General features: G+C 32.4%; 2 protein-coding genes across 2 annotated transcripts; both read right to left on the bottom strand.

The window, feature by feature from the left end:
• Window positions 1–237: 237 nt before the first annotated feature.
• Window positions 238–2,499, bottom strand: LOC143575391 (cyclin-D3-1-like). Its single transcript, XM_077059787.1, has 4 exons — window positions 1,965–2,499; window positions 1,673–1,877; window positions 1,200–1,330; window positions 238–878 (listed from the first exon to the last, which is right to left on the bottom strand). The coding sequence occupies exons 1-4, from the start codon at window positions 2,445–2,447 to the stop codon at window positions 705–707; spliced, it is 993 nt and encodes a 330-aa protein (XP_076915902.1). The 5' UTR covers window positions 2,448–2,499; the 3' UTR covers window positions 238–704.
• A 2,812-nt stretch (window positions 2,500–5,311) lies between these two features.
• LOC143575379 (phosphatidylinositol 3,4,5-trisphosphate 3-phosphatase and protein-tyrosine-phosphatase PTEN2A-like) lies at window positions 5,312–12,516 on the bottom strand. Its single transcript, XM_077059779.1, has 13 exons — window positions 12,397–12,516; window positions 9,780–10,203; window positions 9,090–9,191; window positions 8,923–8,979; window positions 8,207–8,272; window positions 7,701–7,877; window positions 7,536–7,622; window positions 7,375–7,439; window positions 7,138–7,214; window positions 6,559–6,605; window positions 6,344–6,474; window positions 6,178–6,247; window positions 5,312–5,977 (listed from the first exon to the last, which is right to left on the bottom strand). Exons 2-13 carry the CDS (start codon window positions 10,185–10,187, stop codon window positions 5,603–5,605), a joined length of 1,662 nt encoding a protein of 553 aa, XP_076915894.1. The 5' UTR covers window positions 10,188–10,203; window positions 12,397–12,516; the 3' UTR covers window positions 5,312–5,602.
• Between the last annotated feature and the right edge of the window lie 110 nt (window positions 12,517–12,626).

The raw sequence follows: 12,626 nt of genomic DNA, 5'->3' as shown, positions 1-12,626 counted from the left end.
TGGCCACATAATTACTTTAAGGACATAATATATACTCGCCCTATAGCCCTAGAGTAACAAGTACTATCCTAAAAACATCTTAATTAACTATCAATACACATAGTTATAAGTTATGACTTACAATAACTTGAATTTAGAAACTTGATTTATAAATGGTAAAAAGGTGAGAGGAGCATGCATCACAAAGATAAATATATATATATATATATATATATATATATATATATATATATATATATATATATATAATAATGTATCATGTGCATTAATATAATAAGTCTATAGTATAAACGTTACTTTTTATGGCCTACAAATCTCCCACCTATCAAATAAGATACTTGCTATCCTTGGCATCATCTAATGCGTCGTGCATGGTGTGCACTGCATGCATGACAGCCATAAAAAGTAGCCTGTGGACCATACACAACATAAGCAGATAATTATATATCAATGAAGCTACTCCACCTAGCTTCTTGTTACACTACAAATTTCCCATGACTTTTATTTTCAATATCAACAATAAATATATGTTCGTTGCTTGATAAAGATAACATCACCAAGTTTGATTTATCTCACACTAAAAACGATCTAAAACGATAGAGTAATTGTTTGGCCATAACGACATAATTTGTAGTGGACCGGTTCTCAAACCACCATGCATTGTGTTATATATGGATATCGAGTGCTTGCATGTGATTGAAATCTTACAAGTGAACCAAACGTGATTGTTGATCGATTCTTGTTTTCTTAAGGGAGGAATCGCGAGCATTGGATGCACTATTAGGATAAGTTGCTGTCTCATTTCCATCCCGTTTTCGTTTATTGTGATTATCACAAGATATATCCATAACAAGCTCGTAACACTCGTTTATGTTGTCCTGCGTACAAGTAATTATGTGTGTAAGTACGACTCGAATATGCACACATTTTGATCTTTTGTTAAGTAAGTTGTGTCAAATGCACCACAATAATATTGAACCAAATATCATGCAAATTTGCGGAGGCCTAAGTAGTAACCAACACAAAAAGACAAAATCACCCTTGTTGCCAACACAAATGAAGCAGTGTGTTTACTGTGACTGTTTCAAACATAGTACTTTTGTTACCATTCGTTGCATCACATATGTTGTTTCAAGAGCAGTGGGAGTTGTACATAAAACATGTAGCAAACAATAGTGGAAAGGACAAAGAAGACAAACCTTAGTGGTTTTGAGCAGATCCAGAAGTTGACTTTTGTAACCAATGGAATTGGTCGGATCGATTTTATCTACAACACAAAGCATTGTAGCCGTGGCCAACACAGATGGTTTGTAACTCACAAATCTTGAATCTTGAAACAAAAATAAAACACCAAAATGAAAACAAAATACTTAACTTAGAAATATAGTAGTTGGTTTAGAATTCCTAGTGTAGTTGTATCTTTTAATTTCATAAGTCAATAATTTTTAGCCAAGCGTGAATTGCCTTAGGTTAAAAAAAAGACTCTCTAGTCAATGATGGCGTGTGTTTCTTTTTTTCTTTTAATTGGTAAGCGAACTCCATACAATTTTTCACTAAACTTTATGGAGTTTGCTGTCAAGCGAACTTGCGTTTGCATACAAAACTCTAGAAATAATTACTTAAATCCTAAACCACCTAAATCGAAAAAATTTAAATAAGACATTAACATTACCAGACACTAAGTAAAGAATCATAGCTTCACATTTCTTGAAGAAATCCCAATGAACATGACTTGATAATAATCTAAGCCTTCTTACTATATGATCAAGAAATGAGATTGGTGTCACAGGATTCATCCTCCATTTCAGTGTTGACATCACCAAAAGCTCCATTTTTTGTATGTTCTTGGCCTCAAACAAGAACTTAGTGTCCACTACCTACAATAAAGATCCACGAAAATTAACAAGACCATATAACAAATATGTTTATATGCACAAGGTATATATAATATTAAAGTTTCATACTTGAAGATTTATGAGCAAAGGTACATGAGTTTCTTGAACTTTAGCAGCCAAAGAAAGACAACTAACAGCAACAAGCTGTATCATCCATGGTTTATTATTCTGAAAATGGAGACCAGATAGAAACCTATCTAGATAATCAATGGCTAAAATGGCTGTAAGAGGTGTGAATCCATAACAAGCTTTGACTTTAAGGATCCAGGCAACAGCCTCTTTCCGAGCAAGAAAAAGAGAGGGGCATGTTTTGTCAAAAGAGAAAGTGTAAGGGGTATGCTTATGTTGTTCTTGTTCTTTTTCTTGTTCTTTTGTGAAAAGAGTGACAAGTTCTTCATGTTCCCAGCTCAAGTCTTGTAGGTTCAATGGATGGATATGATGAAGATCAGATGAATCTGTGAGGGTGCTTTGTGTTAACTCATGATCTTCATGTTCTTCATTGCAGAAGAGTGTGTCTAAGAAAGAAGATGAATATGATGATAAAATGGCCATTGGGTTTGGTGATTGATTGCTGATTATTACACTAAAGAGAAAATAAAATAAGTGTGGTTTCATTCATTGGCCTTTGAATTTTTACTATGTTTCTCTATCTATATGTGGGTGTTTCTATATGTATGCATAATTGTTGTTATATCAATCAAATCACACTCTTTTAACTTTTTAATTAATATAGTTTAATTTTAACAATTCCACTTGATCTAACAATTAATTATGACGATTTAGTTAAATAGTTAAACAACGTTAGTTTTAGAGCTTCCAATTAAACCGGGTGCTTAGTTTTGAGTTTTGACGATTTATTACAAGGACATTTAACTCTTTATTTCACCTAAGCATACCATATCAGATTTCAAACTACTTTTAAAAACCTTTAATTTTTTTTATAACACCAAACCTTAATAACTACCATTAAAAAATATGATAGCTATATACTTAATACTGTGTATGTGACAAAGGAATATATATATTTTTTAATAAGTGATTTAACTTGCCTTCCATTTTTTTTACTTCTATAAATTTATACATATCACAAGCAAATCCACTACTCTTGATTACTGAAACCAACTACAAAATTAATCCAGTTTAGTGCTCTTAAACAACTTTCTTTTTGGTCGGCCGGTTATGGTATCAAAACTCAAAATGTTAAGCATGCAAACTGAATTGATGGTTGTACTGAATTTTCAATATTTTCAACATTGTAATTTTTTACAATTATTTATAAAGCCATCCGATATAAAATTTTTCCAAAAATATATCAATAAAATGACCGGTTCATTAACCAGTCCAGTTATAAAAATACTATGTGTCATGAATAAAAAGGTTAAGTTATTTCACTTTTCTTGTCTAGTTGTTATTGTAAATTTGTAATACAATTGTATACAACATATTTCATTACAAAAACAGTTTATTATTTCAACTTACCTTTTAAAAATGGTATAACATAAGAATTAAAAACAAAAAAAGTAAGTAATAATAATGGGTATAGGTTTTAGTGTGCATTTCATTGGCGGGGTGAAACCTACACCTCCATGAAGACCGGACCCCACGATTACTACCTTTCATTTCTTCATACTTACTTTTACTCCATAACCAAAACTTTCATCAATACAGAAACTTGACAAACTTCTATATGTTTAGGTAAGACAGGACTTAATGAACAACAAAACGGGTGCACGAGTCAATCTAACATCGTTTTCGTTCGATATGAATTTGATAGGTCGGATGGGCTAACATCAATCAATTAAGTCAATATGTAACTATAAAGGTCTATAAACGATTTAGAACTCAAGCAAGCTTATATGGTTTTAATATGATCATGGAAATTGAACTTGTACAAGCCGAACTGAGGTTCAAGCTTTAGATGAATAGCACGTCAACTGAATTTCGTTTTCATGAGTAGAGCTTTCAAGTAGGTATGTAAAGGAGACGAGCCGCTCATAAAGCTATTGTTGATAAAGTTTTACACGCCACGCATTATTAGATTCTTGTTTTTTTAAGCTATGTTGATAATAAATCGAATATATTTTATATAAATCTCTCGATATCATAGAAACATCCAAACGATTGACAATATGTAAACATCGTTATAGTGCTAGTTATAATAAAAATATCATATAAACGGATGAGGTGGATCAAAAAATTATATTATAAAAGAGCTAACAACTTTTTATTCCACAGTAGACGGTAAACAATGGGCCTTAATGTGTGCAGTGTGAATCTGTAGAATCATGTATTAAAAGCTTAACTAGATGTGGTTTAATTAATAATTACGTCATCAACGAATCATTGTCTTTCGTAATTTACTCCACGTATATACGTGTGAGTTGTTTTATTTCTAGCTCATAACATATTTATTGTATTCAAAAAATGGTATAAATTAACTTCTAACACGTAAAAAGTTAATCTTGAAATCGATCTTTTCATGGCAAAAAAGTTATTAGTTATATGTATGTTATTTACGGTTGTATATGTTAATATAGAAAAAAATTTAAATAGAAAAAACCGAGAAACAAATGAACACTTATATATTAACGACAATCAAATAAGAAATAAGAATAGAGAAAAAGAGTGGATTAAGCAGTCAACAGAAAATATATTTATATAATTAAGAAAAGGAAAATGTGTCGTAAGAAACTAAACAAAAACAACAGTTACAAAATGACTGGCATCGGAAAATAACATCAATCCAACTACGAGGAAGACCCAAATTTCGCTCTATTCTCAATCCAACTAAACAAAGACAACATTATATCAGACTTCTTCATAGGAGAGCTTGCCTTTTTACGGAACCACCGCACATTATTCCATATCGACCAAATAGTATAACGCAACAAAACAACCAACAATTTCTAATCTTTCTTCGGCTCTATTCTGGCTTCCGATAAGTGAAACCAATTCGGTCCTATTATCCAGTGGTTTACCTTTTAGCTTTCCTAAACTCCACAACCATTTCCAAATTCTACAGCTAGCACTGTTAGTGAGGTTTTGGTTCCTAAACATGTTTTAAGTTCCTTCTACTGTCTTTCACGAGCGCACAAAACATGTTGAGATTGAATGTTATTTTGTTCGTGAACGGGTAGAGTCGCAGGAAGTTGTGCCCCTCTACGTCAATACCAAACAACAAATCGCCAACTTACTCAGTAAGCCTTTGTGAGCTCAAGTCTCTTAACACCTTCATTATTGGTATTCTCTTTTTGCCTTTAAAGTTTAAACCCTTTTAATTGAATGAGACAATCATAAGCTTTGAATAAATTAAGTTTTTGTTGTTTTAAAAATCCAAAACTAACCAGTCAGTTTCACAAGGTAAAGCAAAAGTGCAAAACCGTCATGTTTTGACTTTTGACACCTGAAAGATCATATGAAAACCAAAACAATAAATATCAAAGTTTAAATAACAGGATGAGAATACAAATAAAAGTTCATTTGCAACATAACACGTCCAGCGTTATCCAACTATAAAATCAAACAAACAAACGTATCAAAGATTTTGTTTCGGTTTATGTTCTTCACATACAACACGACCCAACTTGGCCTCACACAGGACATTTGCATGGCAAATATTTAAGCCGTGGATAGGCTAGGATATTTCTAAATAAACCAAAGAAGTCCATCTTATGTACATGGAAGTCACAGGTACATCTTGGAGTCACTTATTCACCGTCACTTTCAAAGTCTTCATCGTCTCCAAAACTAAATACAGATGCATCAGCAGCCATTGCCTTGAAATCACTTACCTCGCCAGCTGGGCTAGACCCTACAAGGCCCGGGCCCGATGTTACAGAACCCGACTTGGGCTCACTTGTGCTATCAGTCTGTTTGGATCCTGACTTTTCTAGAGAAAGATTTTGGGTCTCATTTGATAAGTTTTCAATCTTGCCAGAATCTTTAGGGGTCTCAGAAGGAGGATTTGGTGTTGTACCCTCAGCTGGTTTACTTGTGCTTTCAGTTTGCGGTTTTGATTGAACGGTGGGGTCATAATCAACAACCACAACCTCCACCAGAAATCCTGGAGATGGTAGTTTCCTCTGCAGATACACAATTGAATGCAAATATGTAACTACTTCAAAAAGAGTATTTTGAGTTTGAAAGAGTATTTTAATAAGATTCGAAATTTGAAAAACTGACTGAGATTAACGATATAGTGACACCACAGGGACCATTAGTGCAATTTTATCTACTAGTCTACTTAAGAAGGGGAATAGCACACAAATCTGTTAATGAATACCTTATCAAACCCATCAAGATCATTGGTGGTTAAGATCGTCCGGTTCTCAGTCATTGTTGTGTTTAGCCAACTACAAAATGATAATTAAAAAACAATGAAGATGGCAATACTGTAAATACACAATAATTTCCATTTTTCGTAAAAGTTTACTTGACAATTGGCATACCAGTAGAAGTCCCCTTGACGGTCATGAAAATGAATCTTGAAATCACCAGATAACTCTGTTAAACCTGGCTCCCCGGGTAGCGCAAAGACCATTATACCCTTTCTAGGTGCAGCAAACCAATAGTCTTCAGGCTGCATAGTTAAAACAAATCAAGAATTAACATTATGAATTTATATTAAATAATATATATAAATTGAAGCATTTAAGATACATACTGATAAATCCTTGGTTCTAGGATGTTTTTTGGTAGAAAACAGAACACCTGCATGACAAGAAAGATCACTAGTATAAAATACCATGCATCTTGTTGAAGAATAACACACATAATTATAGTTCAAAAGTCAAAAATGGAATCTATGGACTTCTGCTCAATTTTCACATAAGTCCCCAAACTTGTAAAAATCAACAAAAAGATCCTTAAACTTTATTTCTAACAAATATGTCTTTTTTCCATAATTAAGTTCCTAAAGTTATAAGAACTTTAAAAAAAGGTCCATTTATGCAATAAAAGGATCTATTTGTTGAGTTTTATAACTTTCAGGGATTAGTTATGCAAAAATAACTTCCAGGGACTTGTGGAATAATTCAAAAAAAGTCCATAGTTTTTCCTTTTTTCTACATTTACCCCATAATTATAACCTAAAAGTTTAGAGAAAGTTCATTGTTTTTTTTCTTTTTCTGCAAATACCCAATAATTATAATGTAAAAGTTTCAGAAAAAGTCCATAGGTTTTCTTTTTTCAACATGTACCTCATAACTATAGCCTAAAAAGTTGGATTTACATTATAGCATACCATTATGATCTGATACAGTAATAGACGGTCTGATCCAATAAGGGCACCTATGAAGACGAATTCCTCTAAGCATACACCTACAACCAGTGAGAGAATAGTAACCCATAAACAATCAAGATCAACATCAACTAAATTTTCATCAAAAGTCTAACTCTATGATTTATGACTTTTTAAAGTCTAACATAAAAAATACTTTTATGTACTGTCAAAGTTTCAAAGATAAATTAAAAGCCATACCTGCGCCCAGGCTGATCTTCTCCATTGAACTGTGTTAAAACACGTTCAAAATACTTGACGTACCTCTATACAAAAAGATAAAATTAATAACAGTGAATTTTCAAATGAATTAAAATAAAAAAAATCTGGAATCATTATACAAATCTCTAAACTGAACTTACAATTTGACTTGGGAGAACAAGTCCCTTCCCATCAATACATCTTTTTTGGTTGTAATAATCTATAGATTCCTCAGCAGTGGGGAAAAACTGAAAAAACATATACATTACAGTAGTTATATCTATACATAAGATAAAGAAAATAAGTAATGAGAGACTCAACGATACCTTTAAATATAAAAGCAGACTTGTGATCATTAAGCCTGTTCTTGCCATTCCAGCCTTACAATGAACAACCACAACATTATCTATGTCCTCTTTTAGCCATGCGTATGCACTATGGCAAAATGATATTATGAGTTGTATTGGAGGGCAATTGTGGTCATCAAATGGGAAGCTAGCAAGCTGCAATTAAAAGAAAAACATTTTTCGAGGAGTATTATAAAAATATCTTTTTCATATTTCATCTATACAGTACTAAAATTCTTAATCTTGACTTCTTGAGTGTACCAGGAATTAAGCTAGTTATAGTTTCTAGCTATAGAGGCTGTGAGAAAATGGCTAAATTAATGCTAAGGGCTAGTTATTTGACCAATACAGTTATATATAGCAACAGATGAACAGATGATATTTTATCTTTTATTTTAGAAATATTATAAATTGGTAAAATCGCATAATCTCATCAACAAAAACATGTACATACGAACAGGTTAGCTTGTGAACATTGAACATACCTTTCCTTCAAACAACGATGCATCATATAGCCTTTCAGAGCACAGATTGTACACCTTGTACTTGTCCTGAAATAATTGTTAACGGTCAGGAGTAATCTTGACAAGCGGGGAAAAGTTATCTTTCTTTTGAGACTGTATCTTGGTTGCACTCAGTGGATCATCTAAGCCTAAATAATTTTAATAGCAGCCTTCCAACACCATATCAAACATCTTGGCATCTTAGTAAACCAACTTTTCCTGGTTTATTAAAACTGCTGTCATGGCATTATTTGTCATTTTAGTGCATGTGTATATCCTATGCGGCATCTGATTTCACATTTAAATGTTCTTTTAAACATAATTTTTAAAGAATATACTTGTTTTTCAAACATGTAAAATAAATTTCTTTTAAGCTTTTTATGCAACTGATTTTACATATGTTAAATCTGATGTAGCCAAAGGGATCGTATCAACCAGTGCCACATCAGCAATCTACAAATAAAACGGGTTAAAATGAAATTGATTTCCACAACCAGTAATAAATTGCACGCTGGCTTCTGTTTTGTGCATAATCTATAGTTGGTTGCTAAAATTGAAAAGAAAGTGTAAATTTGTTTCTTTTTCATGCGCTTTGCCCAAATATTATTGAATTTACATAAACCTGGGTTTATTGCAATTATCATAACAATAATACGGCCAGAAATTATATAGAAAGGAAAATAAGAAAATGTTACTACCTTGTGATTGGTTTCAAAGAACTTGATTACTTCCTCCATGTGGTTACGGTAAAATCCCTACAAAAAAATTACCAAACGTTTCAACTAAACTGATTTGAAAAATGGATTTTCAGTTATAATACTATTGATACATTTCACAAAAGTAATGGCAGATGGCGTAAGTTCACCTCAACATATCCAAAAAAACCAGAACTCATGTCGCCTGCAGGAAACCCCATTGCAATTATATTCTCAGTAATGTATGTCATATCCAGATCAAATCCTCCTTCCTGGAACCAAAAATAAAGTGAATTTGAAACCAATAAATTAAATTGTCACACACACACACAGATAACAAAAATTGAAAAATATTCTCTAAGATATATCTTTTCAGAAAACTTAAAACATAAAACGAGATCATATATGTTTATAAAGTAAAACTTATCTACATTTATAGCAACTTTGCAAGAGGTGAATAACAAATCTTCTGTATTTTCCTTTTAACAGCCTAAATCGATATTATCAACTATAAGATCATTTTGTACACCACCTCTTTTACCCGTGCACACTAACTAAATAGTTTTGACCATGCTAACCTTCACCAGTTTGAAATTGTTGAAGAAAGATTTTTATTGGTGAAGGGCATATTAGTAAAAGAAATTTATTTTAGTGGCTAATGGCTGAAATAAGCGGGTGTACAAATTACCTCCCAATTAACTAGGGTGGACCCATGGAGATTTTCGTATATATAATAACACTAGCCTGCTCGGTGACACATCTACAATTTTTCTTGACTTGCTATCTAGAAATCAGTATAACTAAAAGAGTCGACTAACCATAAACATAAATTAATAAATCCAATAACATAAACAAATTACCTGATATCTCCGTTTGTTTTGTGATACGACATGACGAGCCTTTACTTGCACGGCCTTCGCTGCACTTTTAGACGTGTCAACAAAACCTTTAGTAAGGGTCCCAATGAAGCCAGCTTGTGGTGATTTTAAACCTTCAACAGGATCCTCAGTTGGTTGGGAAGCCTTTGGAGATAACCGCAACCCAAGCCCGCCAGTAAAACGTGCAAAAGTTGATTTTCCAGTATCTTCAGACGTGGAGTCAGCTTGTGTGCCCCCCAAAGGTTGAGGAAGTTTAAAACTTTTGGCCCATGTGCTTATACTAGAAGCAGAGAACTTTGATGGTGCATCTTGTCCAACATTGTCATGACCACTATCTACAGCAACAGAAGCTTCTAGATCCGCCTCTGGCTTGGCTGATTTGACATCCATTTTGCCTTTTAAGCCCCTTCAACATAAGCAACAAGCATGGAAAATTGAGTGCATCTTCCTTTCAACAAGGATAAAGTCATCATTTATATAAAAAATACCCTTGTATTTTGACTTTTTGAGAATACATCTAATTCAACCTGTAACATGCTCACACCTAAAGAAAGGTATTGTTTGTCTTTTCAAAACATTTAAGGGTGAGTTCAGCGTCTCACGTGTTATTGGCTATAGTTGATATAAATGAAGCCATATACATACTTAGATGGCCACCATGTATATCATCCAACAATACAGTGATTATTTGTTAGAAGACACTTTTACTTTACTTCTTTAGCAAGTCAAAGCATGAGCAAACAAACAAGTTTAAAATAAGTTAACTTATAAAGCTATCTAAGCGTGCAAAACGTTAAGAGAACAAAAAAAATGCTTTTACAATTCTATGTAAACCCATATTAGCACATACAAAATAGTGTAATTGTGTCTTTACCATGTGGCAGATTAGAGAGAAAACTATAATCTCATCTCCATTAGGCTGTAATATTGTAACATCCCAAAATTCCAATAGTAAAAGCTAATTACAAAATATGTTACAACTTAATTCACTTTGATCGTTATATACTTATATTATAGTGTAAACGGGTTTAAACAATGCGTGGACTGAACGAGAACTTTATGTATTGGCTTCAAGGTCCTTTATCTTTTATTCTTTATACATTGACCCTAAATTTATGATATTTATGCTTGTAGCTTGAATTATTAAAATCCAGTATCACTTTCTATATCTTATCCTATGAATGTAAGTAACATTATCCAGATACATGCTTAGATGGCCACTACGTATATTATCCAACATATAGTGATTATTCATTTATTTGTTATAACACAACTTTACCTTACTTCATTAGGAAATCAAAGCATGAGCAAACAAACAAGGTCATTAAGGTTTGAAACAAATATCCTTATATAGGCAGCTATCTAAGCACACAAGACATTATGAGATTCATTTCCATTAAGCTGGAATATTGTAACATCCCAAATTTCAATAGTATAGTTGATTAGAATATTGGGTAGATGTTATTATGTTAGCATACATGTTTTGAATTACATGGATTTCAAACTTCAAAGGTTGAATTGTTCCACACGTGTTATATCTTAAATGATGAGCTATAGTTTGTAAAATATAATTATTTTGGAACTATTACTTTATTTAATCTTTATTTAATTAAAAGATTGGATGCTGCGAAAAGTAAATTGATTAGATATAAATTGTCTTGAATCAAAATGATAGTAAGTTAGTTATTGTAATCCATTCCTATGTAATAGGCCAACATTTTAGGTATACAAATTCCATAGGTCGTATCACAATTCACAGGTTCACATTCTAATTGGTAAATGGTATAAAAATTTCTTGAAAATCGGTACAAATTTAGGAATACCGAAAAAACGAGTACCGACACCGGCATACCACCTTTTACTGATACCGAAAATGACAAAAAAACAAATATCGATACCGTCTTTTACTGATACTGAAAATGACAAAAAAACAAATACCGATACCAATATTGATACCGTCTTTTACTGATACTGAAAATGACAAAAGATAAATACCGATACGAGTACTGATATCGTCTTTTACTGATACTGAAAATGACAAAAAACAAATTTGATACCGCCTTTTACTGATACCAAAAATGACTAAAAAACAAATACTTTTACTGATACCGAAAATGACAAAAAACAGATACCGGTACCAGTAACGGGACCGGCACGGTACTGGTATTTGGGAAAAAAAAACTCATCCTTAACTTAAAAATATGCTAAACTAATTTCATATTGATTGTTGTATTATAGTGCAAACAAAGTATAGAAATTAAAGTCTTATTGAAGTCAAAATAAGTCAAATCCATCACATGTAACACTTACTCGAAACAAAACCCTAAAATTCCAAGTTACTGTGTTTTAATTGAAACTGATTCCTGAATTGATGCTTGCACCTGCTAATAAACTAATAATAACAGCTTTAATTCATTAACAGGATCAGTAATTTACAGATCTAACCTTATTCTAGCAAATTATGCTTATAAATTTCTACTGATCTACAACCTCTACAATTTAATATGAACGAATATAATAAAACAAACTTATTTCAATACACTAAAAATTGGCATCGTAACTTAATATGTGAAATAGAAAGAGTTAGCTCAAAACTTACTGGATAAAATAGCATCAGATGCCGGAATCTGAAACGGAGAACGGTGGCGATTGGAGGTTTACGGTGGTGTGATTGATTCGATGTGCGAGTGACGACGGACGGGTCTAAACTAAACAATACGTGGACTGATTGAAGACTTTGTGTATTTGCTGCAAGGTCCTTTATCTTTTATTCTTTATATATAGACCCTAAAGTTTTGATTATTTATGCTTATAGACTTATAGTTTGAA

Source organism: Bidens hawaiensis, unplaced genomic scaffold, assembly GCF_021521415.1.
Source record: "Bidens hawaiensis isolate Kalapana, Puna unplaced genomic scaffold, B.hawaiensis_p1.1 tig00027352_1, whole genome shotgun sequence".
In the NCBI taxonomy this organism is placed as follows: domain Eukaryota; kingdom Viridiplantae; phylum Streptophyta; class Magnoliopsida; order Asterales; family Asteraceae; genus Bidens; species Bidens hawaiensis.
The sequence above is the reverse complement of the archived record's forward strand: the minus strand, read 5'-3'. Positions and strand labels throughout refer to the sequence as shown.

Excerpts from the sequence above, each read along its gene's own strand:
- LOC143575379 (XM_077059779.1), bottom strand. The coding sequence starts at position 10,187 with ATGGATGTCAAATCAGCCAAGCCAGAGGCGGATCTAGAAGCTTCTGTT. Across the intron at positions 9,192-9,779 it reads AAAACAAACGGAGATATCAG|GAAGGAGGATTTGATCTGGA; the intron begins GTAATTTGTTTA and ends TTTTGGTTCCAG. Across the intron at positions 7,215-7,374 it reads GAAGATCAGCCTGGGCGCAG|GTGTATGCTTAGAGGAATTC; the intron begins GTATGGCTTTTA and ends CACTGGTTGTAG.
- LOC143575391 (XM_077059787.1), bottom strand. The coding sequence starts at position 2,447 with ATGGCCATTTTATCATCATATTCATCTTCTTTCTTAGACACACTCTTC. Across the intron at positions 1,878-1,964 it reads CTTTGCTCATAAATCTTCAA|GTAGTGGACACTAAGTTCTT; the intron begins GTATGAAACTTT and ends TCTTTATTGTAG. Across the intron at positions 1,331-1,672 it reads GATTCTTTACTTAGTGTCTG|ATTCAAGATTTGTGAGTTAC; the intron begins GTAATGTTAATG and ends TTTTGTTTCAAG.